Below are 26,558 nucleotides of genomic sequence, written 5' to 3'. Positions count from 1 at the left end.
GGAACTGCTACAGGGATTGTGCTATCAGGATGAGGATTAAAGGAGTGAAGAAAATCAAAGAAAAGCAGAGCCCCAGAACTGATAGTTACTGTGGCTGAGGTCTGCTCGTCCATGGATTTTCTGTTTTGTGAGATAATCTCCTAACTATTTAAAACAGCCAAGTAAGGGTTTTCTATTACTTGTAACAGAAACCATTCTGACACAGGTCCCTGAGCTATAATCAGAGTGCCTTATCTTTCAAGATATTAACATTATCAAAATAATAATAGTAACAATAATAAAACTGAAGATCAATTTGAGCAGAACTTTGGTCCTGTTCAGTGCCCATCCTTTCACTCTCAATATTTCTAACCAACCCTCAGGGAAAACAAAGTAAATTACCTAAAGAAATGCTGATTTTTCAGAATTATGAAGACAAAGAGGAAACATTTTAGGATAAGTTTAAATGAAATAGCTATTTCTTCAAAGCAATTCCCCCACTCTGATAATTTCTTCCTTCCTAATGCATCCTGGGCACAGCTTTCTTGATCATTTATGGTAAGCTATGTTATACAGTACAACAGTCAGGAGAATAAATTTTGAAATAAGACTTGTGTTTGAGTCACAGTGTGACAGGTATCACTCATGAGACTCGCTGCTGACTTCTGTGAGCCACAGACCTCCGATCTGTAGGACCTACTTCACAAGTCTGGTTAAGGGGATTAAGTGAGATAATGAACCTGGCACTTGGTGACTGCTAAGAAATGTTAACCATTATTACTACCCATACAAAATGATATTTTTAGAGTAGGTTATATCTTTTCTGCAAAAAAAAAAAAAATTCAGGAGACACTACTGGAGATAAAACTCACTTACATTCTACATTTTCTTCTTTATAAACCTAGATACTGATCAGCATCTGGCTATCCTCTGCATCTATGCTATCTAATGCCACCAGCCACACTGCTTTTTCCACTTGTTCCACCTACCCTACCCTACAAAGGGGGCTATTCAAATTTCAATTAATTAAAACTAAATTTAAATTTAAAATTTAGTCCATCAGTCACACTAGCCACTTTTGAAGCACTCAACGGCCACATTGAGCTTTTAACTATCATACTGGACATCAGAGATAGAGACTATTTCCATGGTCATAGAATACAATATTAGACACAGCTGCTCTACATCTAATTGGTTAATATTTGTATTATCTGTGGAGAAAAACATGCAACTGCTAATCAAAAAATAATTTGGTATTTAAAATAATGTACATTAATGAAGAGCAGTAGAGATTCCCAAACCAGTGTGCCATGTATGTGCTTAGTGACAGGCTGAGAGAGAGCCTCTCTTCCTCCTCAGTAAGCAGGTGAGATCTGGGGCAGAGCACCTTATTCCTGTATCCCAGTATGCTATAAATACTCTATCATTTTGTAAGCATGTCACGTTGTTAAAACATAGGAAGTACTGATGGAGAAAATACAAAACAGCAAAATATTCCAGAAGTGCATTTTTACCTCTGAGTATGTGTATATTTAGTTTTGGGGAAAATTAATTCAAACACTGTTTTCCTCAAAGCAGACTTACCAATATCTACTATACATATAATTATACTCACATCAGAAGTAAGATACAAAAGAACAAAAAAGTACCTACCGAGTCATTGTGTTTTCTTTTTGCTCTCTGTCAGAAATATGGATTCCTAGAAGCTGTGTTCATGTGATATAATGTGTTATGGACCGAACTGTATCTCCTCAAAATTCAGAGACAAGCTCTAACCTCTAGTGTGACTGTATTTAGAAACAGGGCCTTCAGGAAGATTTGTAAAGGTAGAGCCCTAATCCACTAGTACTGGTGTCCTCATAGGAAGAGAAGAGACACCAGAGAGCACTCTCTCCACCCACATGTAGAAAAGAGACCTGGCAATAAGACAGCTGTCCACAAGCCAGGAAGAAAGCCCTCACCAGAAATCGAATTTTCCAGCACTTTGATCTTGGACTTCTAGTCTCCAGAACTGTGAGAAAATAAATTTCCACTGTTTAAACCATCCAGTTGGTGGTATTTGTCATGACAGCTCTAAGAGACTAATACATAACATTATGTATTCTGCACCTGGCTTAAACACTGGGAAAACAGTGAAGTTGGTAACTACTGAAGCACAGATAGCTTCACTTTTTATGCCCCTTGGCCTGTAAGACGGCAAGTAGAGCTCCACAGGTCTTTAAAATACAGAAAGGGCAGAAACATTCAATTCTAAATCCTCTATGACATGCCTGAGCTGGCAAAAAAGAATTTAATAAATGTATGCTAAACTTTTAGTGTGTAAAGTCCATAAAATTAGGAACATACAGTAGAGGCAAGCAAACATATACATGCCTAGAAAAAAAGACAAGGACACTTTTCTCTTAGCTGTACTTCACTCATGCCATGTTTCCCTGGAAACCTAAGACGAATTAGGCAGCTTAAAAGGTTTAAGGCATCTCTTCCCCACACCGCAAGGCCCAACATGGAATCCACAGAAGCCAAAGACTTATATAGGCTCATATAGCCTAGATTCCTTAGAAAAAGTTGGGGTAGCCAGAAGCAGGGCGATTAACTCAGAAAAGCCGGTGAAAAGAATGCTTAGTGTTGCTCCAGTTACACTTTCCACATTCACCTTCCCAGTGCACTTCGTTAAAAGAAAGTGAGTCAGACAAGTTAATGAGATTTGAAGGAAGGCTTACCTTCTTTCTAAAAGGTGAATGCTCAAGTAAGGACAGGGAAGGAGAACATTACTACTACCTCAACCTAACAGCAATCTGTAATTTATGACATTCCACATATTTTAACTTAACTGATCCTCACGTTAGTCTTTTAAGAAGAGCAAGGTCAAAATTAATTCCACTAACAGGAGACTTAGAACAGTGAAGTGCCACATAACTCACAAAGCAAGAGCTATAGGTAAGACAGAAGCATCCAAGTCTTTCACCTCTCATAGCCAGTGATCTTTTTATCGTAACACCCGTCTACATAAAGAGTGCAGCAGGATAACCTAGAAGGGAGGATTAAATACTACAGTTTATTCTTTAATAAGACTTTACTTTTAAATTTACAAAAGCCACAAGATACTTATTAATTACAAAGGGGGAAAACTTTATAATGAAGCTGGCAGACACCACCTTAACCTGATGAGAGCTGACATCACCATCAACAAGACATAACCAGATCACTGTCTCCTGATATGATGCACTGAGAAGGGCACATCATTTCTATGGTATTCTTAAAAAAAAAAAAAAAAAAAAAAAAAAGAGGGAGAGAGAGAGAGAAGAAGGGTTGAAGGAGGAGGAGGGAGGAGGAGGGAGGGGGAGGGGAGAGGAAGAAGGCGGCGGTGGCGAGGAGGAAAGAAGAAATGCATAACCTCAGTATAATCACGAGGAAATATTAGGTAAATCCAAATTGAGAGACAGTAAACAAAACTGGCCCATATTCTCCAAAAGAATCAAAGTCATAAGAAACAAAGTAACACTAACAAACTTTTCAATTAAGAGCAGACTAAGGCCAGACTAGAGCAAAATGGCAATGAAATACAATATATAATCCTGGACTATAAAAAGGACACCAATGGAACAACTAGTAAAAAACCAAATAAGGTCTGTAAACTAGTTAGTACTATTTCATAATGTTAATTTCCTAATGTTGGTCATTGCACTGACATTACATAAAATGTTAACACTTGAGAAATCCACACGAAAGTTACATGGCAACTATTATTTCTGCAAATTTCTCCTGTTTTAATTTAAAGATGAAAAGTTTAAAAAGTTCTACATTTTTAAAAATCTGGTATTTGTTTTGAAAATAAACAAATGAAAATCATAAATGAATATACATATAATACTAACAACGAGCACTGATTTCTTCAATCACAGAAAAATTCTCAATACATATAAATGCATCAAGTTTCAAAGACAGTAAGTTCCTAGACAAAGAATCAATTTCACTAAACCTAATTCCGAACTGCATACTGGTAAATTTCTCTCTTAACCTCAAGCAATTCCCCTCATTTAAACAATTAGTCATTAAGAAAGACAAGCTAACATTTTTTAGTTTTAAGACATTTCAGCTAAATTATAAGCAATGAGATGACCAAAACAAATTTTTTCTTATAAACAAAGTAACTTTAATACTTTACAAATATTATATGACTTTCTTAAGGCATAATTACAATTTTTTAAAGATTTTTATTTATTTATTTGAGAGAAAGAGAGGATGTGTGTGTGTGTGTGTGCGCGCGCGCACAAGCCGGGGGAAGGACAGAGGGAGAAAAGAAGCAGACTCCCCACTGAGAAGGGAACCTGATGTGGGATCGACCCCAGGACCTTGGGATCATGAGCTGACCCAAAAGCTGAGGCTTAACTGACCGAGCCAGCCAGGTCCCCTATAGTTTTCCCTTTCTGGATTCACTTACCATATACAACATCACCTAAACATAGCTTTATCTGGACAGAACAAGTAATCAATGTATTGTTTTTCAGGATGTGTAATGCCCAGACAACCTCTTTAAGAACTGTAACTTTTATGACTTGTCCATAGTAGGTGCTCAAAAATGCTTATTAGTGAATTCAGATGCTCAATATCATCAATCCTTGGGGAAATGCAAATTGAACCACAATGAGATATTACCACATATCCATTATAACAGCTAAAATTTTAAAAACTGTCAATACCTCATGCTAAATGAGAATCAGAGCAACAGAAACTCACTCACCGCTGATGGGAATGCAGAGTGGTACAATCATTTTGGTAAGACAGTTTGGCAATTTCTTACGATTCAGAAGTCATATTTCAAAACAATATTCTAATTCCTTTTAAAATTACAACAATATGTCTTTAACTGTGTTTCCCTCGAGTCTAAAAAGGAGATAATGGGGATGCCTGGGACACTCAGTCAGTTAGATGTCTTGTCTTGTGATTTTGGCTCAGGTTTTGATCTTAGGGGTTGTGGGATCTAGCCCCATGTGGAGCTCTGCGCTCAGCAGGGAGTCTGCTTAAGATTCTCTCTGTCCCTCTCCCTCTAGCCCCTTCCCCACTTATGCTCTCCCTCAAATAAATTGAGACATCTTTAAAAAAATAAAAAGGGGGGTGCCTGGGTGGCTCAGTGGGTTAAAGCCTCTGCCTTCGGCTCAGGTCATCATCTCAGGGTCCTGGGATCGAGCCCCGCATCAGGCTCTCTGCTCAGCAGGGAGCCTGCTTCCTCCTCTCTCTCTGCCTGCCTCTCTGCCTACCTGCGATCTCTATCTGTCAAATAAATAAATAAAATCTTAAAAAAATAAAAATTAAAAAAAAAATAAAAAGGGAATAATGCCGATTAATTTTTACTATATGTATTATATAAATAATATAGTAGCTAACTAATTTTTACCATAACACACATATATGAAGATTCACATATGGTACAAAAGGCTAAACCTTAGAAGAAAAGTTTTCTAAACAGAGTCCATTACATTTTTAAGCATTATCGTTCAAGGTCATTTCCACAGACTATCAATTATCCAATGGACTAAATCTTAATTTCTAGCTTTTAACTAACAAATAATTGACTCCCATTCCATTGTCTTAAAAACTTAAAAATAAGATCAGATACAAGCAGATTACGCACAGATAAGGCATTCTGCTGTGACACTTTAAGGAATTATGAGAAGCAAAAAATATCAAGAGATACAATATGTTTCTTTCTTTACATTTTCTGAACATCAACATGCTATATTTTACCAAATTTATGTGTAAACTTTTTAAGATTACATGTGGTAAGAGACTGAAATGTGGATGCTGTAAGAGAGAAGGGAAGAATTAAACCATCAAAAAGTTCTGATCTGAAATATTTTTATTGATATTCACTTCAGTTTTATTCACACAACTTGAACTTATATCACTTGAACCGTTTAAGTTATAAACCCTGTTAAAGAAAATGTTTCTGACAAGAAGTATTGGTGAGGATGTGGAGAAAAAGTAACCCTCACACGTGTCAGTGGGAATGCAAACTGGTACAATCACTGTGGAAAACAGTATGGAGGTTCCTCAAAAAGTGAAAAATGGAACTACCCTATGATGAAATAATCACACTACTGGGTATTTACCCCAAGAATAAGAAAACACTAGTTCAAAAGAATATATGCACCCCTATGTTTACTCCTTATTTACAATAGCCTAATTATGGAAACAGCCCCTGGTGTTCATTCATAGATGAATGAAGAAGTGTGTAAACACCCATACACACATACACACACACACACACACACACACCACAAAGTGTATTATTCAACCACAAAAAAGAATAAAATCTTGCCGTCTGCAACAACATGGATGGAGCTAGATGAACTAAGTCAGAGAAAGACAAATATACCATATAATTTCACCTGTATGTGGAATTTAAGAAACAAAACAAATAAGCAAAGTCAAAAAAAAGGAGGGGGGAGGGGATAAGCCAAGAAACAGACCATAAGAGAACAAACTGATGGTTACCAGAGGGGAGTTGGGTGGGGGGAATTGGTGAAATAGGTGAAGGGGATTAAGAGAACACTTATCATGCTGAGCACTGAGCAATATACAAAACTACTGAGTCGCTACACTACATTGTACAGCTGAAACTAATACAGCACCATATATTAACTGTACTGAAATTAAATTTAAAAACTTAATAAAATTTTAAAAATAAAATATATTTCTGAACCACAGAAATAGAAAACAGAATCTAAATAATAGCTATTAGATAGCTGAAGCAGCATGAAAAACATAGCAAGCTGCAATATGAAGAACAGCCACTAGATGGTAGTGACTACAAATAAATCTATGCTTATCAAAGCAAGTAAGCTCAAACACTGGGCTACAACCTACCAGAAAAAATATATGAGGAAATTAAGACTGAAAATAATTTATAATTTTACTCTTATAATATTGGTGCAGTATTTGTAGAATATAGAGCATAAAAAAAGTTATAAAAACATCACTTAGTAAAAACGTAGAAAAAGCAGGTAATTTAAATATATGAAATATAAATATGTATTTACATTAATATACCACCAGAGGTCAAAACTAAAGGCAACTAAGTGTGCAGGTTACCAAACATTTGCAACACTGTTTTTATCATCAAAATGTTTTCAAATCTAAAGAAAAAAAAAAAGGTTAAAAAGAAGATAGTAGAAGTGAAATATAGAAATAGAGAAATAATCACTAAGCTCTGAGTCATACAGATGATATCAAATCACATTTTTATACCTAAGAAACAGGTATTTATGCTACATATAGTACAATAAATTTAAATTTCTTTTTCCAATTAAGATTTTTAAAAGACATAACCATTGAAAGAATTAGTATTTACGCTAATCTTTTTATAAACAAAATATGTGGGAAGACTGTTACTAATAATAAAGGTTTACCTGTTCAACTAAAACTAAGAACAAAATTAACATTTACTAGACTAATAGTACAAAACAATAGTTATTTGTAATCAAAGTATTCATTTTCCCTTCCATGGTACCTACAGGTACATCATATCTAACTACAAATTTTAACTAAAGACACAAGATTTAAATACTGCATATACATTAGCTGGTGGCCACACATAACATTAAATTTGAAGAGAAAAATGTAACTGCTTTCCCACTCACTGACCCACTTCTGAGTGGTTATCTACTTCTATACTTCAGCAGATGAAATGAAAGAAGGAAAAGAAGCAAGAAAGTCTTTCAAAATGGAGAGTTAATGATTACCCAGACGTAAAAGTAACTCAACTCAAGATACATATTTTCCTTATTTTCTATTTTTAAAGTACTTTAAATAAGTAATTTCTCACTTTTATTATCAAAATAAATTTTATACTAAAATGAGTTAAATCAGCATTTTATGAGTGCTTGATCATTTAACCAGATTAAGGACAGAAATTTATCATATCTAGTGTAATATATTTTCTTCTATAAATACTGGATTTCTAAAACTTAATTTTAGCAATTAAACAATTCAAGTGTCATATATTATATACTAAGTATACTATCTGCCAATCCCTATGTTAGGAACTGAAATAAAAGACTGTAACGCAGTCTTCCCTCAAAGTATAAAGTCCATTTTACAAATTCAGGTATTTAAGAATTCTGCAACATGTTAAAAAAATCATACTTAGGTTTCTGATCTTCTAATTCCTTACCACTACCCCCCCAGACAAAATATGTTTGCATTTCTCTGTTCAGTTGCCCAGAACATTTCCTTTTCCAACCCTCCTTCCTGCTTAAAGACACTCAAATGGAAGTCCTTTGCTCCAAAAGCAAAATTTATAGTTTCATTCTGCATGCTCCTACATCACTGCATGGACATGAAATATTTCTCATGCAAAAACATACTTAGCTGAAACATACTTATATAATTCCACAGAGTCAGCATCTAGCATTATGACCACAATACACAGCTATAAGTATACTAAATACTAGGATTTTTATTGCATCGTATGACCACACAGTTCAGTCTCAGGAACAATTTATATTTTAAACAAAGTAAACACACAATAACAGTATTTGCCTTTCTTCACTAGGTTACTTTAAATACAAACACAGCTAGTATATGCAAAAAAACAATCTGGAAATGAAAAATCACTTACTGAAAAATGCCAGCATGAAAATCCCATCGTTACCCACTCTGAGCTGGTCTGCATCACTAAAGTCATCTCTTGGTTGACACTCTTCCTCCTGAATCTGTAAAACACATAACATTAGAAGAGCTCACTAAAAAACTAATTATAACTTTATTAAGTATAAAGATTAGAACTGAAATAAAATCAGATATTCTCAACTTGTACAAAAATGATACAATTAGTACAATGTCTGGCACAAAGTATGTATTCAAAAACATTAGCAAATAATTTTTCATGAGCTCACTTGAAAAGAATAACTTTCAAAGAAAACAAAAAAAGATAAAAACTGAACGTTAGATTAATGAAAATTTTATCAAGAAAGATGTGACTGACATATTTGCATCGAACGGGAAAGAGGAATTTTTATAATCAGTGGTGGAATCTAAACTGGTATGATCTCTATGGCTGGCAATTTGGCAATATTTATCAAAAATAAAAATGTACAACCCACAACTATATGGCCAATTAATCTTCAACAACATAGGAAAGAATATCCAGTGGGAAAAAGACAGTCTCTTTGACAAATGGTGTTGGGAAAACGGGACAGCAACATGCAAAAGAATGAAACTGGATCACCTTCTTACAGCAATCACAAAATAAAATTCAAAACAGATTAAAGACCTAAATATGAGATAGGAAACCATTAAAATCCTAGAGGAGAACTTTGGAAGTAACCTCCTTAACATCAACTGTAGCAACTTCTTACTACATGTGTCTCCTGAGGCAAGAGAAACAAAAGCAGAAATAAGTTACTGGGATTTCATCAAAATAAAAAGCTTCTGTACAGTGAAGCAAACAATCGAAAAAACTAAAAGGCAACCTACGGAATGGTAAGAGATATTTGCAAATGATATATCTGATAAAGGGTTAGTATCCAAAACATACCAAGAACTTAAAAACTCAACACCCCAAGAATGAATAATGCAATTAAAAAATGAACAGAGGACATGAACAGACATTTTTCAAAGAGGATATCTGATGGCCAACAGACACATGAAAAGAAGCCCAACATCACTCATCATCGAGATTTCCTGAAAACTACACTAAATATCACCTCACACCTGTCAGAATGGCTAAAATCAACAACAATGGTTGCAATGGGTACTGGCAAGGAACCCTCCTGCAATGTTCGTGGGAACTATTGCAGCCACTCTGGAAAACAGTATGGAGGAAGGTTCCTCAAAAAGTTAAAAATAAAACTATCCTACAACCCAGCAACTGCTCTACTAGGTATTTACCCAAAGAAGACAACAATACTAATTCAAAAGGGATACATGCACCTCAATGTTTACACCAGCATTATCTACAATAGCCAAGTTATGGAAACAGCCTGAGTGTTCCTCAAATGATGAATGGATAAAGATGTGGTGTATATATATATATGGTAAAATATTACTTAGCCATTAAAAAAAAAATGAAATCTTGCCATTTGCAATGACATGGATGGAGCTAGAGGGTATTATGCTAAGCAAAATAAGTCAAAGAAAGACAAATACCACATGATTTCACTCATACGCGGAATTTAAGAAACAAAACAAATGATCAATAGGGGTTAAAAAGGCGGGGGTTGGGGGGAGGCAAACCAAGAAACAGACTCAACTACAGAGCACAAACTGATGGTTACCAGAGGGGAAGGGGGTTCAAAAAGTGATGGGGAGGGGCGCCTGGGTGGCTCAGTGGTTTAAGCCGCTGCCTTCGGCTCGGGTCATGGTCTCAGGGTCCTGGGATCGAGTCCCGCGTCGGGCTCTCTGCTCAGCAGGGAGCCTGCTTCCCTCCCTCTCTCTGCCTGCCTCCCTGTCTACTTGTGATCTCTCTGTCATAAATAAATAAAATCTAAAAAAAAAAAAAAAAAAGTGATGGGGAATAAGGAGTGCGCTTGTGAAGAGCACCAGGTTTTGTATATAAACGTTGAATTACTCAGAAGTATACCTGAAACTAATATTGCAGTATATGTTAACTAGAATTTAAATAAAAACTCAAAAAAAAGAAAAAAATGTACACACCCAACGATTCCAGCTCTTGAAATATACTGTACAGATATACAATATATTCCCACTTACAAGAAATGATGTATTAAAGATAATTCATTGCAGCAATGTTTTTTTGGATTTGCTCGCTTTTTTTTTTAGAGAGAGGGAGAGAATCCTAAGCAGGCTCCATGCCTAGTACAGAGCCCGACACAGAGCTTGATATCACATTACTGAGATCACGATCTGAGCCGGAATCAAGAGTAAGACTCTTTCTTAACAGAGTAAGCCATCCAGGTGCCCTGCAACAATAATATTAAGAGCAAAGATTAGACACAATCTAAATGCCCATCAATAGTGGGCTCTAGTCAGGAGATAATTCTCCACGAGTCCTTAATATTTCCATACATCTTTGAGGTAGAGGCACTGGCCACCCTTCTTTCGTACTATCTTTTCAAGGCTATTTACATTGCAGACAGCTTTGGAAGAGTGTCGTTCCCCAGAAGAGAGATGTGGGCATGTGTAGTGACCATTAGAAAATACTGGGTTTGGGGTGCCTGGGTGGCTCAGTCGGTTAAGCATCTGCCTCCTGCTCAGGTCATGATCTCAAAGTCCTAATCTCAGGGAGGAGTCTGCTTGAAGAGTATCTCCCTCTGCCCCTCCTCCCACTCTAGTGCAAGTTCGCACTAGTGCAAGTTCGCACTAGTGCACATGCTCTAATAAATAAATCTTCTTAAAAAAGAGTTCGTATCTATAAATCTATTTAATTATCCCATAATTTGCATGCAATCCTGCACATCAGAAACAGGAAATAGTAGAAAACAGTGTTGTTCCCAAGTCTCCTGGCTACTACCTGTATTCTCCCAATGAGCATGGATTTAAGAAAGGTGAGATTCATTTACAACTGAATACATACTCAAATGCTAATCCGACCAGTTTTCTATCTGAATCAGGTATAGAAACCCATACTCAATCATCTTTTGCCAAAAAGAGGGTGCTGGAGCACTGCATTAGAAACTGATGAATTTAAGAGTCTTTATAAATAAGTCTCTTCTGTTCAATTATATTTTGCTTTCCATGAAATTTTCCACAGTCTTCACAAGCAGGCATTATGATGATATCAGAAGCAGTTGAAAACAGAAAATTTTTCTTCTGGACATGTTCCAGTTCAGACTGGAATCATATTACTTTCCAAAAACAAGACACTGGAAATGATGACAATGAAAGGTTGGAGTAGAAATATTTCAGAGTTTTCTCTCCAAAAGGTAAAATCAGCCTCGTGCTTTTCCCAAAACGGAAAGCAAGACAATGCTTCTTTCTCTTCAGAGTTCTATAGTGTGGAAGTTAGGGCAGTAGAGGTCCCAAGGTCAGTAGCATCCTTTTAAGGACATTTGCCATTTCCAAGGTCTCTAGGGAGACACTCCCTGAGAAAAGGAGTTATGCTCTTCTCATTCATGGAGAGTGCATGCATGCAAATAATGCGTGTACAACCATGTATGTGCGAAGCAACCTAAAACTGATTTTGACAGAAACTCCACACTACAGATCTATTCTCCTTCTCCCTGATTCTCTCCTCCAAGTATCAAAAATCTTTATTGACTGAGCTATATTTTATGCCACTGTCTTAACAAAGACTTACTTTCACCCTCCAAGGGAAATGGCATAAATAATAAATTTGAGGCTTACTGCCCTTACTTACGTGCCCAAAGCTATTTATGTTGACATTTAACTGTGTGTTGGAATATGGGAGTGGGAACAGTCATGGAAAGATATGTACTGATGAAAAAAACCCATCCAGGAAAAAACGCTCACCTATCAGATCATCTGCTCGCTGGGCTCTGGCCTAATGGCAGAAGAAGAACGCTTTACATAGAATCACCTTTCTCTCCTTTTGTCCCTCACCTGATTCTAGCTTTTTGTGTAAAGTGATTTTTTGGTGTCTTTTCTTAAACAACATGGGATGAACCTAGGAATCTGAAATGATATCTCTAAAAAGTCTGAAGCAAGAAAAAAAGGCAACAAACTCTAGCCCTGCTTGCAGCCACACTAAAATGTAAATAATGGGGGCCTGGGTGGCTCAGTCGGTTAAGCATCTGCCTTCAGCTCAGGTCATAATCTCAGGGTTCTGGGATGAAGCCCCTCCTCGGGCTCTCTGCTCAGCAGGGAGTCTGCTTCTCCCTCTCTTCCTCTGTGGTCTCTTCTCCCCAAGTAAATAAATAAAATCATTTAAAATAAATAAATAAAATGTAAATAACTTCCATCTATTCTCTGACCATAGAATAGCATGGATGCATCGCATTGATTCTCCACTCCTGAGACAGTCACTCCTTTTACCAGAACAAGAATATACATGTATTTATCACTGACTCTATTACAAAGACAGTAAGAGAAGATAGGACAGGTGGAATCCTTGACCATCGTTCTAAAATTCTAGGGTGGGATGTGTAAAAGGACACACACACACACAAAATGAGCTGACAAACGTAATTTGAAAACTTGTAACTTATTCTCTGTGATTTTTAACCTACAGTGAGCTCATTCGTGGAGTTACAGGAGACTGGCTCTAATACATACAAATGAGTAGGGAAAAAAGATAATTTATGATTTTAATTAGGGATCACAGAATCTAAACTATATGAGGAGGGAGATAATGACTTCAACAGAGAAGACATCAATGGGGTGGAGCATCTAGAGTGAGGAAGTCAGAGGATGGAAGGGTGAAAGGAGAGAAATCAAGACTTGGGAAATGTCCTGGTACAGATAAGGATGAGGATTCCCACGAATTAAGATGGGCTACAAAGAAAGATTGGTAGAAATAGCAATAAATAGAAACAGAAACAGAAATGAGGTAAAGGAATGGATAGGACAGTGCCAATTTCACCAAAAAATGATGACACACATAAATAGGAATAGAGAAGATACTAAAAACAATACGTGCACACTCTCAAACTCAGAGAACTATTTTTAACATTACTAAAGGTACTGAAAATCACTAAAAACGGTATTCTCAAAAGGAAGCCATCGGGTGCCTTACTCTCTGGGCTGTCTCTGCTGCTGCGGCCGCCATGGCAGCGGCTTTGGCCTTCTCGGCTTCATCGTATGTAGGAAGGGAGGTAGCGACACTGTAGGGAGGTGGCACGGGATAAAACTCACTGTAAACTTCTGTATCTGAAGAAAGGGATTAAAAAAAGGACAACCATTAAACTATTTCATAAATTTTTTACAGCCAAAAATGTAATTTAATAACTTGCAACAGGCCACTAAAGACTATTACTGCTTTTTGTAGTCCTATTTTATAAGCTATGTAACATAAATTACTACAACTGTATATGGTAGTTTAGCCCCATATTTACTACAAAGGGAAAAGACCGATAACTATCACCTACAGGCTGATATACAAAACAAAAATATCAAGAATGAAATTCTAAAAATCTACGTACAAGGGAAATGAGAAACTCACCACATATGGGCATCCTCTGTACCCACTGCTATGCTCAAAGAATTTAATTTACTTGCTCATAATCTCATAGCCCAAAAAGCAAAAATATCAGAAATAACATTTACATAGTACTAACCATGTAATATACTACTGCTATATACGTTAATCTTAGCAACTCTGAGGTCCAAAGAAGTAATCTGCCCAGAACTGCAGAACCATTAAGTAGCAGAACCCTGGGATTTCCTGAATCCCAGTATCTGTTCTGATAACACGTGAGGTTCATTTTTCTACATGTCAGTTTTAGAAACTGCCTGAATCTCTTCAGCAAATTCAGTATTTCTCTTCGCTAAAAACAAAACAAAACAAACAAAAACTGAGTATTTTTAGCTCTTTTTTACTCTTGTCCTCCCTTCCCATTCTTCCCCATATCTATCTAGTTTTTTATGAAGAATTTCTCCCCCTCCCCAACTTTTAAACTATTTTTGAAATATGATCTCCAGAAATATAACACAGTAGAGTAAGTGCAGAATGCTAATTAAAAAAAAAAAAAAAACCTGCATCACTTATCACCAAATTGAATGGTACAAGTAAAATGATACATACAGATCAATAAACTGATTAGACTTATGCTAGAATCATTGTCATGAAAAACAGGTAAGTTCTCATAGTAGTCCATACTATAATGTCTGACATCACTTCTGTGATTTCCTTATTTTAACTATAGTATTTGTACATTTTCTCCATCAGAATTTCTTGCATTTCCAACACAAAAACATACTTCATTCTAGCAATACTTTTCCTATTGTATTGTAATGGATATTGACTTTAAAATAAAAATTTTTTTTTTAAAGATTTTATTTATTTATTTGACAGACAGAGATCACAGTAGGCGGAGAGGCAGGCAGAGAGAGAGAGAGGAGGAAGCAGGCTCCCCGCTGAGCAGAGAGCCCGATGCGGGGCTCGATCCCAGGACCCTGGGATCATGACCTGAGCCGAAGGCAGCGGCTTAACCCACTGAGCCACCCAGGCGCCCCAAGTAAACAGATTTCTTTAGCTCTGAAGACTAAAATAGAAGAAAAATTTAAGTGAAAGCAATTGTTATGAATTTTAAGGCACTAACATTAAAATTAGAAATTTAAAAACTGGAACAAAGACATACATTATCCAAGAAGAGAGAGATCTTTTACATTAACAACAGATATGTGAGTTTTCAAAAAGTTTTAACTCCCTCAACAGACAAAAATATCCTATCCAGTAACAGATGAAACTGGGGAAGGAGCACTGTTTTACTACTGCTTTAGTTTCCACTGCTTAATTCTACTTATTTTCTGCCTACCCTTTAAGGCAGCAGTTCTCAAGCAGAAAACTTAGCATCTGGGGAGCTCCAGTCCCAGCTCCTTAAGTTATATGACCCCAAGCAAATCACTTAAGCACTTTATGAAGCTCTACTGAGCCAGCAAGGCTATTACTTGCTATTATATGACAGAATTTAAGAGTATTCAAGAGGACTCCGTAAACTGTAAAGCCTTATACAAATGTCAACTATTATTACTGATGCTGCTGAAATCTATAAAACCAGCCAGAAAGTGACCTACTGAAAAACATAAATAATCACTGAAAATTGGTCCTGCCGATGCTTCAAATACAACACTAAGAGAAGGTGAAAAATAGTATCAATGGTTTTCATTAAAGAGACGCAAACTTCTAAAATGACTTTCTCGTGCTCAACTACAGTCATTTTAGTATAGATGTAAAAATAAAATTCTGGGACCAGGAATAACACAGATTATAAGAATAACTGAACACCCAGGTAGGTAGCAGGCTCCACTTGTCTTACAATTGAAAATTATCTAACCTTTAAAAATGGCATGCTTCATTTTCAAAACTATTCTAGAGCAAAGAAAAATGAGAAGCTTCTCAATTCATGCTATGTTGCTTCCACAATATTAATACTAAAATGGTAAGGATAGTACATAAAGATCCCATAATAAAACCACAAAACTTCTAAAAAATACTAACAAATCTAAATACAGAAGACATTAGAACACAGTGACCATTTATTCTAGGAATACAGAAGTTGACTGGCTTACAGAAATTAGTAACATATTTAATTACATAAAAAATTACAGGAGAAAAAAAACATACAATTTTGGATACAGTCCCAAAAAGATGACTCCACGGTGTCTGGCCTCCTGGAGCCATTTATGGAAATGAAGAAGAATGACAAAGGGAAAGGTCTGGTGATGGGGGGAAAGACAGTAGGCAGCTGTGACGGTGCTGAAACTTACTCTATTCTTTGAAACTCTTCCCACCAAGAGGTCTAGACTAATTCCTCAACTGTCTTGAATAAAGATAAAACTTAGTGACTCACTTCTAACAAACCAAACCTGGCAGATGTGATACTATGTGACTTTTGAAGCAATGCCATAACCGGTGATACAGCTTCTATCTGGATTTCAAAATGCTTATTCTTGGAACCCAGCCTCCATTCAGTGAGGAAGTGCAGGCCACAATAAGAGGCCACACAGAGGTGTTCTAGCCAACAGTCGCATCTGATGCCCTAGCTAAAGCCTGCATCAGCGGCCAAATATGTTAATAAGGAAGCCATCAAGGTGACTTGAGCTTCAGGTCACCAAAAGATGATAATCACATGAGATCCTGGGAGAAAATTCCATAACTGAGCCTAGCCCACCACAAAAACCGTAAGAACTAATAAAAATGGTTGATACTGCACTTCATTTGGTTTGTTACACAGCAGTGGCAATGGTGGCCACAACAAAAAAAAATTACAATTTCAATCTTAGCATCTTCCATCATTTAAACACAGATAGGCATCAGCAAAACAACTAATTTTCTATTTTCTTTCTTCAAGACTATCAATTGTTTGTTTGTTTGTTTGTTTGTTTAAGGGTAGAAAATTCACTGAACTGTATTCTGGAAACTTGAAGAATAATGAAGAAAATTTAGCCTATTATAAATTTTAGCAAGCACCAATACAGCTATTAAATTTTAAGATAAATAAAACTGCTATAAATCAATATAAAAACTCTCTGTCAAACTGGGCACTAAACAAGCATAGTGATCAAATAAACATTATATACAAATAAAAGGAGTAAGCATCTGCTAATTTATTAGTGAGAATGCCTTCATACAGAAGATGATTTTCAGTAACTGCATAATATTATAAATGAAAAAAGTAAACGGTTTGGTCTTTTTACACAACCTTTATGATCTAGATAAAACCACAGTAACCAGAGAAAGCTGGGATGATTTTAAGAGAAATAATGATATTAATTACAGAATAAGAAATAAGAAAGATGAAATACTCTAGTGAAGGGTTTTTAAACACTAAAGCATTTTTTTATAACAGGTTTAAAAAATGTTTCATAATGAACATATAAAATATTTAGAGATTATAATAGTATACAAAACCATATTTTAAATATTTTTAAATTATATAATGATTAACTTTAAGAAACAAGTGTTGGTGAGGATGTGGAGAAAAAGGAACCATCATGCACTGCTGGTGGGAATGAAAACTAGCGCAATATGGAGATTAAAAAAATTAAAAATAGAACTACCCTGGGCCACCTGGGTGGCTCAGTCAGTTAAGCGTCTGCCTTGGGCTCAGGTCATGATCTCAGGGTCCTGGGATCGAGCCCCGCGTCGGGCTCTCTGCACAGCAGTGAGCCTGCTTCCTCCTCTCTCTGCCTGCCTCTCTGCCTACTTGTGATCTCTCTCTCTCTGTCAAATAAATAAATAAAATCTTAAAAATAAAAATAAAAATAAAAAATAAAAAATAAAAAAAGAGAGAGAGAGAGAGAGAGACTACCCAATCCAGTAATCATGACTGGATATTTACCCAAAGAATAGGAAAACATCAATTCAAAGGGTTATATCCACCCCTGTATTGACTGTAACATTATTTACAATAGTCAAATTATGGAGGCAGCCCTAGTGTCCACAGACAGATGAGTGGATAAAGATACACACACACACACACACACACACACACTCACAATGGAATTATTACTCAGCGTTTTAAAAAAGAATGAAATCTTGCCATTTGCAACAACATGGATGGAGCTAGACTGTACAATGCTAACCTAAATAAGTTAAAGACAAGATACCAGAGAATTTCACTCATATGTGGAATTTAAGAAACAAAACAGAGACAAATCAAAAAACAGACTATTAACCACAGAGAATAAATAAGATGGTTAGCAGAGGGGATGTGAGTAGAGGGATGAGTGAAACAGGAAGGAGAAAGAGAATACATTTATTATGATGAGCACTAAGTAAAATATAAAACTTCTAAATCACTATATTGTATGCCTGAAACTAATGTAACAGGAATATAAGTAAAAAATAAAAAATAAATTGTATGATGATTAACTTAGCATTAATGGGAAAATATAAATTGTGGCCAGAGAAATAAATAAGGGTAGTTCTTTAGAATGACCAGAAAGGATAAAATGAATAGGAGGAAGCAGGAAACACTGCCTTGTGTCCAGGAATTATTACCATGTCTATATGGTCATCTTATGTACACCCTTAACCTCCGTTCACACATACCACATGTCCGCTCACATCTTATTTTGTAACTATGTAGGTAGGTATACACAAACACAAATACATATGTATATATATACACACATACACTTATGCATATATCTATATATCTATAAATAATGTGCATCTATACACATAAATTTATATATATACACATTTATTTATTTCTTCCAAAAGGAATATGCCACTCCATTGGAAACAGATTCTAGTAAGCATAAGGAAGTTTACACTTCTAATTTTTTTTGAAAACAACAATATGAGACAAGTAATATCTAAGTTAATATTTTACAAACTATCCTCTGGAAAACGTTTTTTGTAAAAAAAAAAAAAAAAATCCTTAAACTTAGAAGATGTTAAGATACACTATAATTAAATAAAACTGTACTGGGGCGCCTGGGTGGCTCAGTGGGTTAAGCCGCTGCCTTCGGCTCAGGTCATGATCTCAGAGTCCTGGGATCGAGCCCCGCATCGGGCTCTCTGCTCAGCAGGGAGCCTGCTTCCTCCTCTCTCTCTGCCTGCCTCTCTGCCTGCTTGTAATCTCTCTGTCAAATAAATAAATAAAATCTTTAAAAAAAATTAAAAAAAATAAAAAATAAAAAAAAAATAAAACTGTACTGGTTTAAAAAAAAAAACTGAGTTACTAAAAATATTACTAGCTGTCTCATACTAAAAATAATACCTGAAGTTGTAGGTACTTCCACAGTAATACTACTGTAAGGTGGAGGAGAAGAGTCCGTTTCAAGTATTGATGCTGAAGGAGCAGTCTGAACACTCTGCGGCGCTGCGTTTGAAGTTGATGGTTGCTCTACAGCAGATGACTCTGAATTATCCTCTTCATTGTGAAGCTACGAGAACAAAGAAAAAGAAACATTAATGTCATTCGGATTATTATTTTTAAAAATTTTAAGGAAAATTTTAAAGATTATTTCAGGCAAAGGATCACCTTTTAGCTAAAAACAAAGTGAAGTAACATTTAAAAAGAACAAAACTTTTAAGACACTAAAGCAGTCATTAAGAAATTTAGACTTTGGTAGTTTCTTTACAATAGAAAAGGAAGTTCAAATTAAGAATTTATAAAGAAAAAAATCATGACTACAAACAGATTCAAATTCATTCAATCTTACAGTAAATATTGACTACAATATATTAATCACTGTGTACTTGAAAGAAAAGTAAAGCATTGGGGCGTCTGGGTGGCTCAGTGGATTAAAGCCTCAGCCTTTGTTTGAGGTCATGATCCTAGGGATCTGGGATGAAGCCCTGCATTGGGCTCTCTGCTCAGCAGGGAGCCTGCTTCCCCCACCCGCTCTGCCTGCCTCTCCGCCTACTTGTGATCTGTCAAATAAAATAATAAAATCTTGAAAAAAAAGAAAAGCATCTAGAAATTAAACCACCATACCATTTCTATTACACTAGTATCTAGAATAATTGAAAATGTAACCTGAATTAATAAAATGAAATAATAATAAACATTCCAAAAATGTAAAATACTCTAAAGGAGGTCTTCTCAAGTACCAAAAGAGTGACTTACAAAGCAAGATGAATCAGTGTGTATAGAAAATCCTGGAAGATGTCCTTCAACACAACAAATTTATCGAAAGCTCAGGAAGTGCAAGATAATATGCTGGATCTGCAATCATTTAACTCATTTAATCCTCACAACAAATCTATGAAACAGAGAACGTCATCCCCATTTGACAGATTAAAATGGGGGTGCGCGTGGAAACAACCTACGGAAGTGCAGACACCTACAGTAACTTGCCAGACATCAGAACAGCTAGGAAGGGTAGGGCCAAGAATCAAACCTAAGTGGTAGGGCTATAGACTTCTTACTTTATAAGTAATCTTTTAAATGCTCGTTTGTTAGGCGGTGATAATAACTACATGTAGGCAACCTAACTGTAGGTCAACCAAAAGCATCAGTACTTTAAAAAGTGGCTCATCAAAAAGGTACTATAATTGATCCTTAGATATACTTGGAAAGAGTTATTATTTAAATTTTTTAAAACATTTTTATAAATCCACCAGAATCTTGGTTTGGAGAAATACTACAGGCCTTCAACATTATTCAATTTTCATATTTTAATTTATTCTTGTCCTTTAAGAAATTACATGTTAAAAATAATCCCCCAAATAAATTCTGTCACAGACCAAATCTGTACACACACAAATCTGAGTTTTGTGATGTGGTGGAAAGAAAAAAAAAAAAAAAAGAAGAAGAGCATGCAAATTCTTGCTCTGCCTTTTAGGAGCTTTGATCAACCTCTTCTCTGTGCCTCAGTGTCTTCAAGTCTAAGTTCTAAATGCAGCCAAAATCCTCACAGACTTATAAAATAATATTTGAAAAGCATCTAGCACTAACACCTAGCACACAGGAAATACTGGTTTCCTCCTTCTTCCCCTTTAATTTAATATGCTTTATAATTTGGTGCTATCAGTCCAATAAATAGTCACTCATTTGCCTCTAAATACAAAGTAAAATTTACTTCACTGCTGTTTGCATGTCTTAGTGAGTGATCATACTAGCACAATACTTCTGTGAGTTCATAAATTTTATTTTACCAAATTTTATTTTACCAGAACTGCCATAAACATATCTAAAATCATTTCTCAAGTTAATAAGAAAGGTTTTTTTTCCATAGAACCAAGGTTTAGGTAATAAAATTCCGTCACAGAAACTGAGTTGTAAGGTCAAACAATCATAAAGTAAATTTTCTAGAAGGTTTGTATTTACTTGCCACAGTTTTCTACGTTGGCCCTACATGAGCATTCTCCTGACTACCTGTACTCTGTCTCAGTGTCACCAAGCATCTTCCATGTTTCCTGGAACAAAGTACCAGGAGAATTCCTAACTCAGTCATCTCTGATCATACTTCAAAGAGCAAAAATGTTAGATGAGCAAGATAAGGCAAATAAAAGTAAAGTATAGGTATATACTTAGCATTAACAACTAAACAATTAACAGTGATGGTGTCAAAAAAAAGAAAACCACTGTTCCATCTCTACCCTTAATGCTGCAAATGTGGATGAACTGTACTAAGGAAAAAGATCCTGTATAACAAAATTGCTCCCCTCTGGTTCCTCATAGGAAATACTCCCTACCATAACAAATACATGAATGTGCTCCCCAAAACGACCAACTCATTTTTAAAACCTTTCAAAATGTTTTCAGGGGCGCCTGGTTCAGTTGGTTAAGTGGCTGACTCCTGATTTCAGCTCAAGTCATGATCTCAGGGTCCTGGAATGGAGCCCTCCCTCCCCACCATTGGGTTCGGTGGGGAAAATCTGCTTGTTCTCCTTCCCCCGCCTCGGCCTCTTCCTGTGCTCGTGAGCAAATTTCTAAAATAAGTATTTTTTTAAATGTATTCAAATAACTGCAATAAAAAGAGTAATTACAGAGGGGCACCTGGGTGGCTCAGTCAGTTAAGCATCTACCTTCAGCTCAGGTTGTGATCCTGGGTTCTGGGATCAAGCCCCGCTATGCTCCCTGCTCACCAAGAAGTCTGCTTCTCCCTCTCCCTCTGCTCTCCCGCTCATGCTCTCTCTCAGATAAATAAACAAAATATTTAAAAACAAACCAACAAAAAAGAGTAACTACAGATACTTTTACATATGATCTCAGAAGTAAAGCTTTGGAACTTGTAAAACACACCCTAAATTATTTCAACTGCCCTATCTCACATTTCACAGTTTCATTTTTACAAAATTATAATATACAGTGAACATTTGCCATGTATCAACAGTAAAACCCAATAACTCAGTCAATAATCTCTACCTCTATAACAGAGAACTTCCAAAATTCAACTTTTTAATTTTGATATCTTTGGTGTCTCTATAAATTAACATACTCTGGTTGCCTTTTAACTAAATTCATTCAAAAGTTAAAATCAGGGACACCTGGGTGGCTCAGTAAGTTAAGCCGCTGCCTTCAGCATAGGTCATGATCCCAGGGTCCTGGTATAGAGTCCCGCATCGGGCTCCTTGCTCAGGGGGGAGCCTGCTTCTCTCTCTGCTTCTACCTGCCACTTTGCCTACTTGTCCTCTCTCTCTCTGACAAAAAAATAAATAAAAATCTAAAAAAAAAAAAGTTAAAATCAAACTGTAAGGACCTATTTAGAAACTGTCCCTGCTCCCCTTCCCCCAGGGGATTTACTTGGAGACAAGGTAACAAAGCCCAGATACAAAGGTGGGTCAGGCCAGGTGGAGACACCCGATCAGTGGGGGGCTGCATACTGTTCCCTGGTTACCAAGGAGTATGGGCCCTGCCCTTTGGAAGCCTTTTGGGCACCAATCCCAATCAAGGTGTAATAGGCTGGTTCAAATGTCTACTAGGGTAAATTGTAACTCAATTGGTCACCTAGCATCACTGTGGAGTTTCCTGTGTGTGTTACAATTTCATTGGCCACCTGTGCATGGCCAGGCCCAACCGCATGGCCTTTGCCCTTAAAAGCTAGACTGTGAAACAGAGAAGGGTCACCCTCTCTTGTAAGAGGTGCGTCCCGGAACGTTCGGTTAGATTCTTGATGCTTGGCGCGAAATAAAGCTTTGCACGACCTTCACTTTGTATCAGTCTCGCTCCTTTAATCACAGACCCATTATTGGGGCATAACAAAACTACATGTTCACCAAATTAATGCCATCTTGGAAATTTTTCCTTATTCATGCTATCCAATGGTTCTATTTTACATTCTTTCAGGATTATCATAAATAGCCAAAACGGGGGGGGGGGGGGGCGGACAGAGATAAGTGGGGTGGGAACTACATATATACAATAATGAACCAGGCTCTGCATCCTGTCCACACACACCACTTCAAAAGTTATCTTCCTAGCTTGTTCTATTTTTGAGCCTTCTGTAAAATACATGGGCAAGAGCATATGAATACTAAAATATGTCTTTAATACAGTGACCAGGGTGATGAAAAGTTGCATATAGAGCCACCATTTTTTAGCATGAAGGATAAAAGGATGACAAGAGGGCTGGCTGTCTTAAAATGTGTCTGTAGCTAGTCCTGACTTGATTTTTATCAATCACTTTTATTTTTTTTTATTATTTTTTTTAATTTAAGATTTTTTATTTATTTATTTGACAGAGAGAGAGATCACAAGTAGACGGAGAGGCAGGCAGAGAGAGAGAGAGAGGGAAGCAGGCTTCTTGCTGAGCAGAGAGCCCGATGCGGGACTCGATCCCAGGACCCTGAGATCATGACCTGAGCCAAAGGCAGCGGCTTAACCCACTGAGCCACCCAGGCGCCCCTATCAATCACTTTTAATGGTAAGACAACCATAAGAAATATCTGGCTGGAAATCCAGCCTTCCCATGTGTAAACTACAGTTTGGTATCCTTTAATTGGCAGCTCTCCTTTACTGTAGCACTTCAGTCTATCTTAAAATGATAAAAGATTAATAACTGTAACCTTTGCTTTTGAGAAGCTAGAGACCTCAACAAATGTTTTCTAAATACATCAAAATGACAATATATGGAGGTACTATAAAGTGTTGTTCAGCAAGCAGTGTTTGGAAAAAAAAAAAAATGTAGGTTGTTTAAAAAAAGAGGGGTGGGGGCGCCTGGGTGGCTCAGTGGGTTAAAGCCTCTGCCTTCGGCTCAGGTCATGATCCCAGGGTCCTGGGATCGAGTCCGCATCAGGCTCTCTGCTCAGCAGAGCGCCTGCTTCCTCTTCTCTCTCTGCCTGCCTCTCTGCCTACTTGTGATCTCTGTCTATCAAATAAATAAATAAATAAAATCTTTAAAAAAAAAAAAAGTATGTGAAGAGGTATTTTGTATACTGCCATATTCTGACTATATTTAGTACCAAAAGACAAAAACTGGGAAGAAAAGTTCGTAATTGCAAGAAGTTAAATGTTAACTAAATAAAAGATCTTTAAAATTTTAATTAGATCTTTTTTTTCCCCATTAGATCTTTTAAATTATTAGAACACTAACTTTTCTGTAGGGCAACAAATAATTTCAGGCAGATTTTGGATGACTCCTTCAAGGCTGCTGTATACCTAGGATGACCACAGAGCTCTTTTTCCCAGGACAGTCCTACTTGACACCTACTACTTCAGGGCTCCATTCAATTTAGCATTTTCTCCACCCCTTCCATTCTCAAGAAAATTGACTGGCCAACCTACATATAATGGGATTTTTGCCCTTTGTATGATATTAATAGATCACAAAGGCTCCTTTGAATTCTAAGATGATAAGGCTCTAGCAAAAACCTGTGGTAGTTCTCTATCATTCTATGTTGCCTTATTTAACACCTGAATTAGAGGAAGAAACAGATTAGAGTTGCAATAAAATCAACTGGTAGAGTCAAGCTACCTATTTTAATCACCCAAGAATGAAGTGAGCTATCTTAACTGTGCTGCTAGGGATAAGGTAATAGCAGGAGCTAAGAAATCCCTGCAGAGAGCCAAGTGATCGAATCCAATATGCTCAGAAGACAGGTTCCCACAAAGCACTGCTGCTTGGCAAATGAAGCTAGATTGTCTACGAATAAAATTAAATTACAGTAGTCTTCCTAATGTACATAAACACACTATTAAGTACATTAACAGAATTGTCTTAATTTTATGGATTTTTACACTAAAACTTTGCTGTCTCTGGACATTTTTCCACTAATGAGAGCTAGCTTATGATAAAGCAAAAACATAAACAATTAGGGAAGAATGTATAAGCAACAAATGAGTATTAATTTAAAAAAAAAAAAACAAAAAAAACTGTGAGTTGGCAATCATGCCCAGTTTTCAGTTTCTTCTCTTGAAAGTACAGAATTCTGGTCTGGCTTTATATTTCATACTATAAACATACTTCTGCAAGTAAAACCTTTCTTCTCAGTATGAAAGAATATCATTAATTCATGGTGTTCCACAAAAAGTACCATGAGCTCCAGATGCTCCACCACCTGAACAAGTCTGCAAAAAAAAAAAAAAAAACTGTTTAAAACCAAACCTCATCAGATATTTTATCAAGGCACAACTAAGCTTTTAAGTAAGGTTTGTTTCATTTTGGGGGGGGGTTCATTTTAAGGGGCTGTTTCATTTTAAAACTGCTATCGTCTGCTCACAATGTGTCAACTAAAAAAAAAAAACATGCAAAAGAGTACATACAGTGTAACAATGTTTAAAATAATAAGAGATGTTATTTGTGTAAAACACATGTGCAATCAAATTTCTGGAAAGATAAGCAAGAAACAGCAAAGAGCTGCAGGTGAGGAAAGTGACTTCATCGTTCTCTACTATTTGAATTTTTTACACTAAGCATAAGTTAATTTGAAATTTTTAACTTTTAATAAACCCAAAATGCAAAAAAAAAAAAAAAAAATGAAACCTCTAGTTTCTGTCTTGGTGTATCTCAGAAGCAATGAGGTAATAAAGGTAAGCACTGTATTCTAAGATAAAAAGCTTTCTCCAACATAAAATATTACATAATATTATAATAGTTCCCCTAGGTTTATGTATATGCAATTTTCTATTAAAAATAATCTGGAATTGTAGCAAAAAAAAATAGACATTTGAAAAATGTAATAAAGAATCTTTATCTGTTGTTTTTTTTTTTAAAGGAAAAATCAGGAGGGGGATAATTAATGGGACAACAGAATGATTAAAGAATAGAAGGCAAAATGTATACTGCCAGACTAGACTGTTTCTCTGAGCTTCAGACCTATACATCCACTTATTAGTATTAATTTATTTCTTGAAACATTAAACATAATCACATACAAAAAAAAAAAACAAAAACAAACAACTCTGGGCTATATATGTTCAATTCTTTCCCTCCCATACCACACATTAAATGCCTAGCTAACTCGTACATTATCATTCAGATCTCAGATTAAAATTAAGTTCTCACAAAAGCCTTTCCCATCTCCCAAAAGTAGAATAGGACTCTGATGTAATCTTAAAGCACCCTATTCTTCAGAGTACCTATCACGAAAACTATTTATG

General features: G+C 36.2%; 1 protein-coding gene across 1 annotated transcript in view; it reads right to left on the bottom strand.

Moving 5' to 3' along the window:
- NDFIP2 (Nedd4 family interacting protein 2) overlaps positions 1-26,558 on the bottom strand; it is a 67,880-nt gene that overhangs the window by 14,753 nt on the left and 26,569 nt on the right. Inside the window, exons 2-4 of the mRNA XM_047720215.1 lie at positions 19,290-19,455; positions 13,634-13,767; positions 8,600-8,693 (exon numbers count right to left, since the gene is read on the bottom strand). Coding sequence (XP_047576171.1) covers positions 8,600-8,693; positions 13,634-13,767; positions 19,290-19,455 — 394 coding nt within the window. The remainder of the gene's footprint in view (positions 1-8,599; positions 8,694-13,633; positions 13,768-19,289; positions 19,456-26,558) is intronic.

The sequence above is a fragment of the Lutra lutra genome, chromosome 3 (assembly GCF_902655055.1).
Source record: "Lutra lutra chromosome 3, mLutLut1.2, whole genome shotgun sequence".
NCBI classification, from domain to species: Eukaryota; Metazoa; Chordata; class Mammalia; order Carnivora; family Mustelidae; genus Lutra; species Lutra lutra.
Note: the sequence above shows the minus strand (reverse complement) of the source record. Positions and strands in the feature narration are given on the sequence as shown.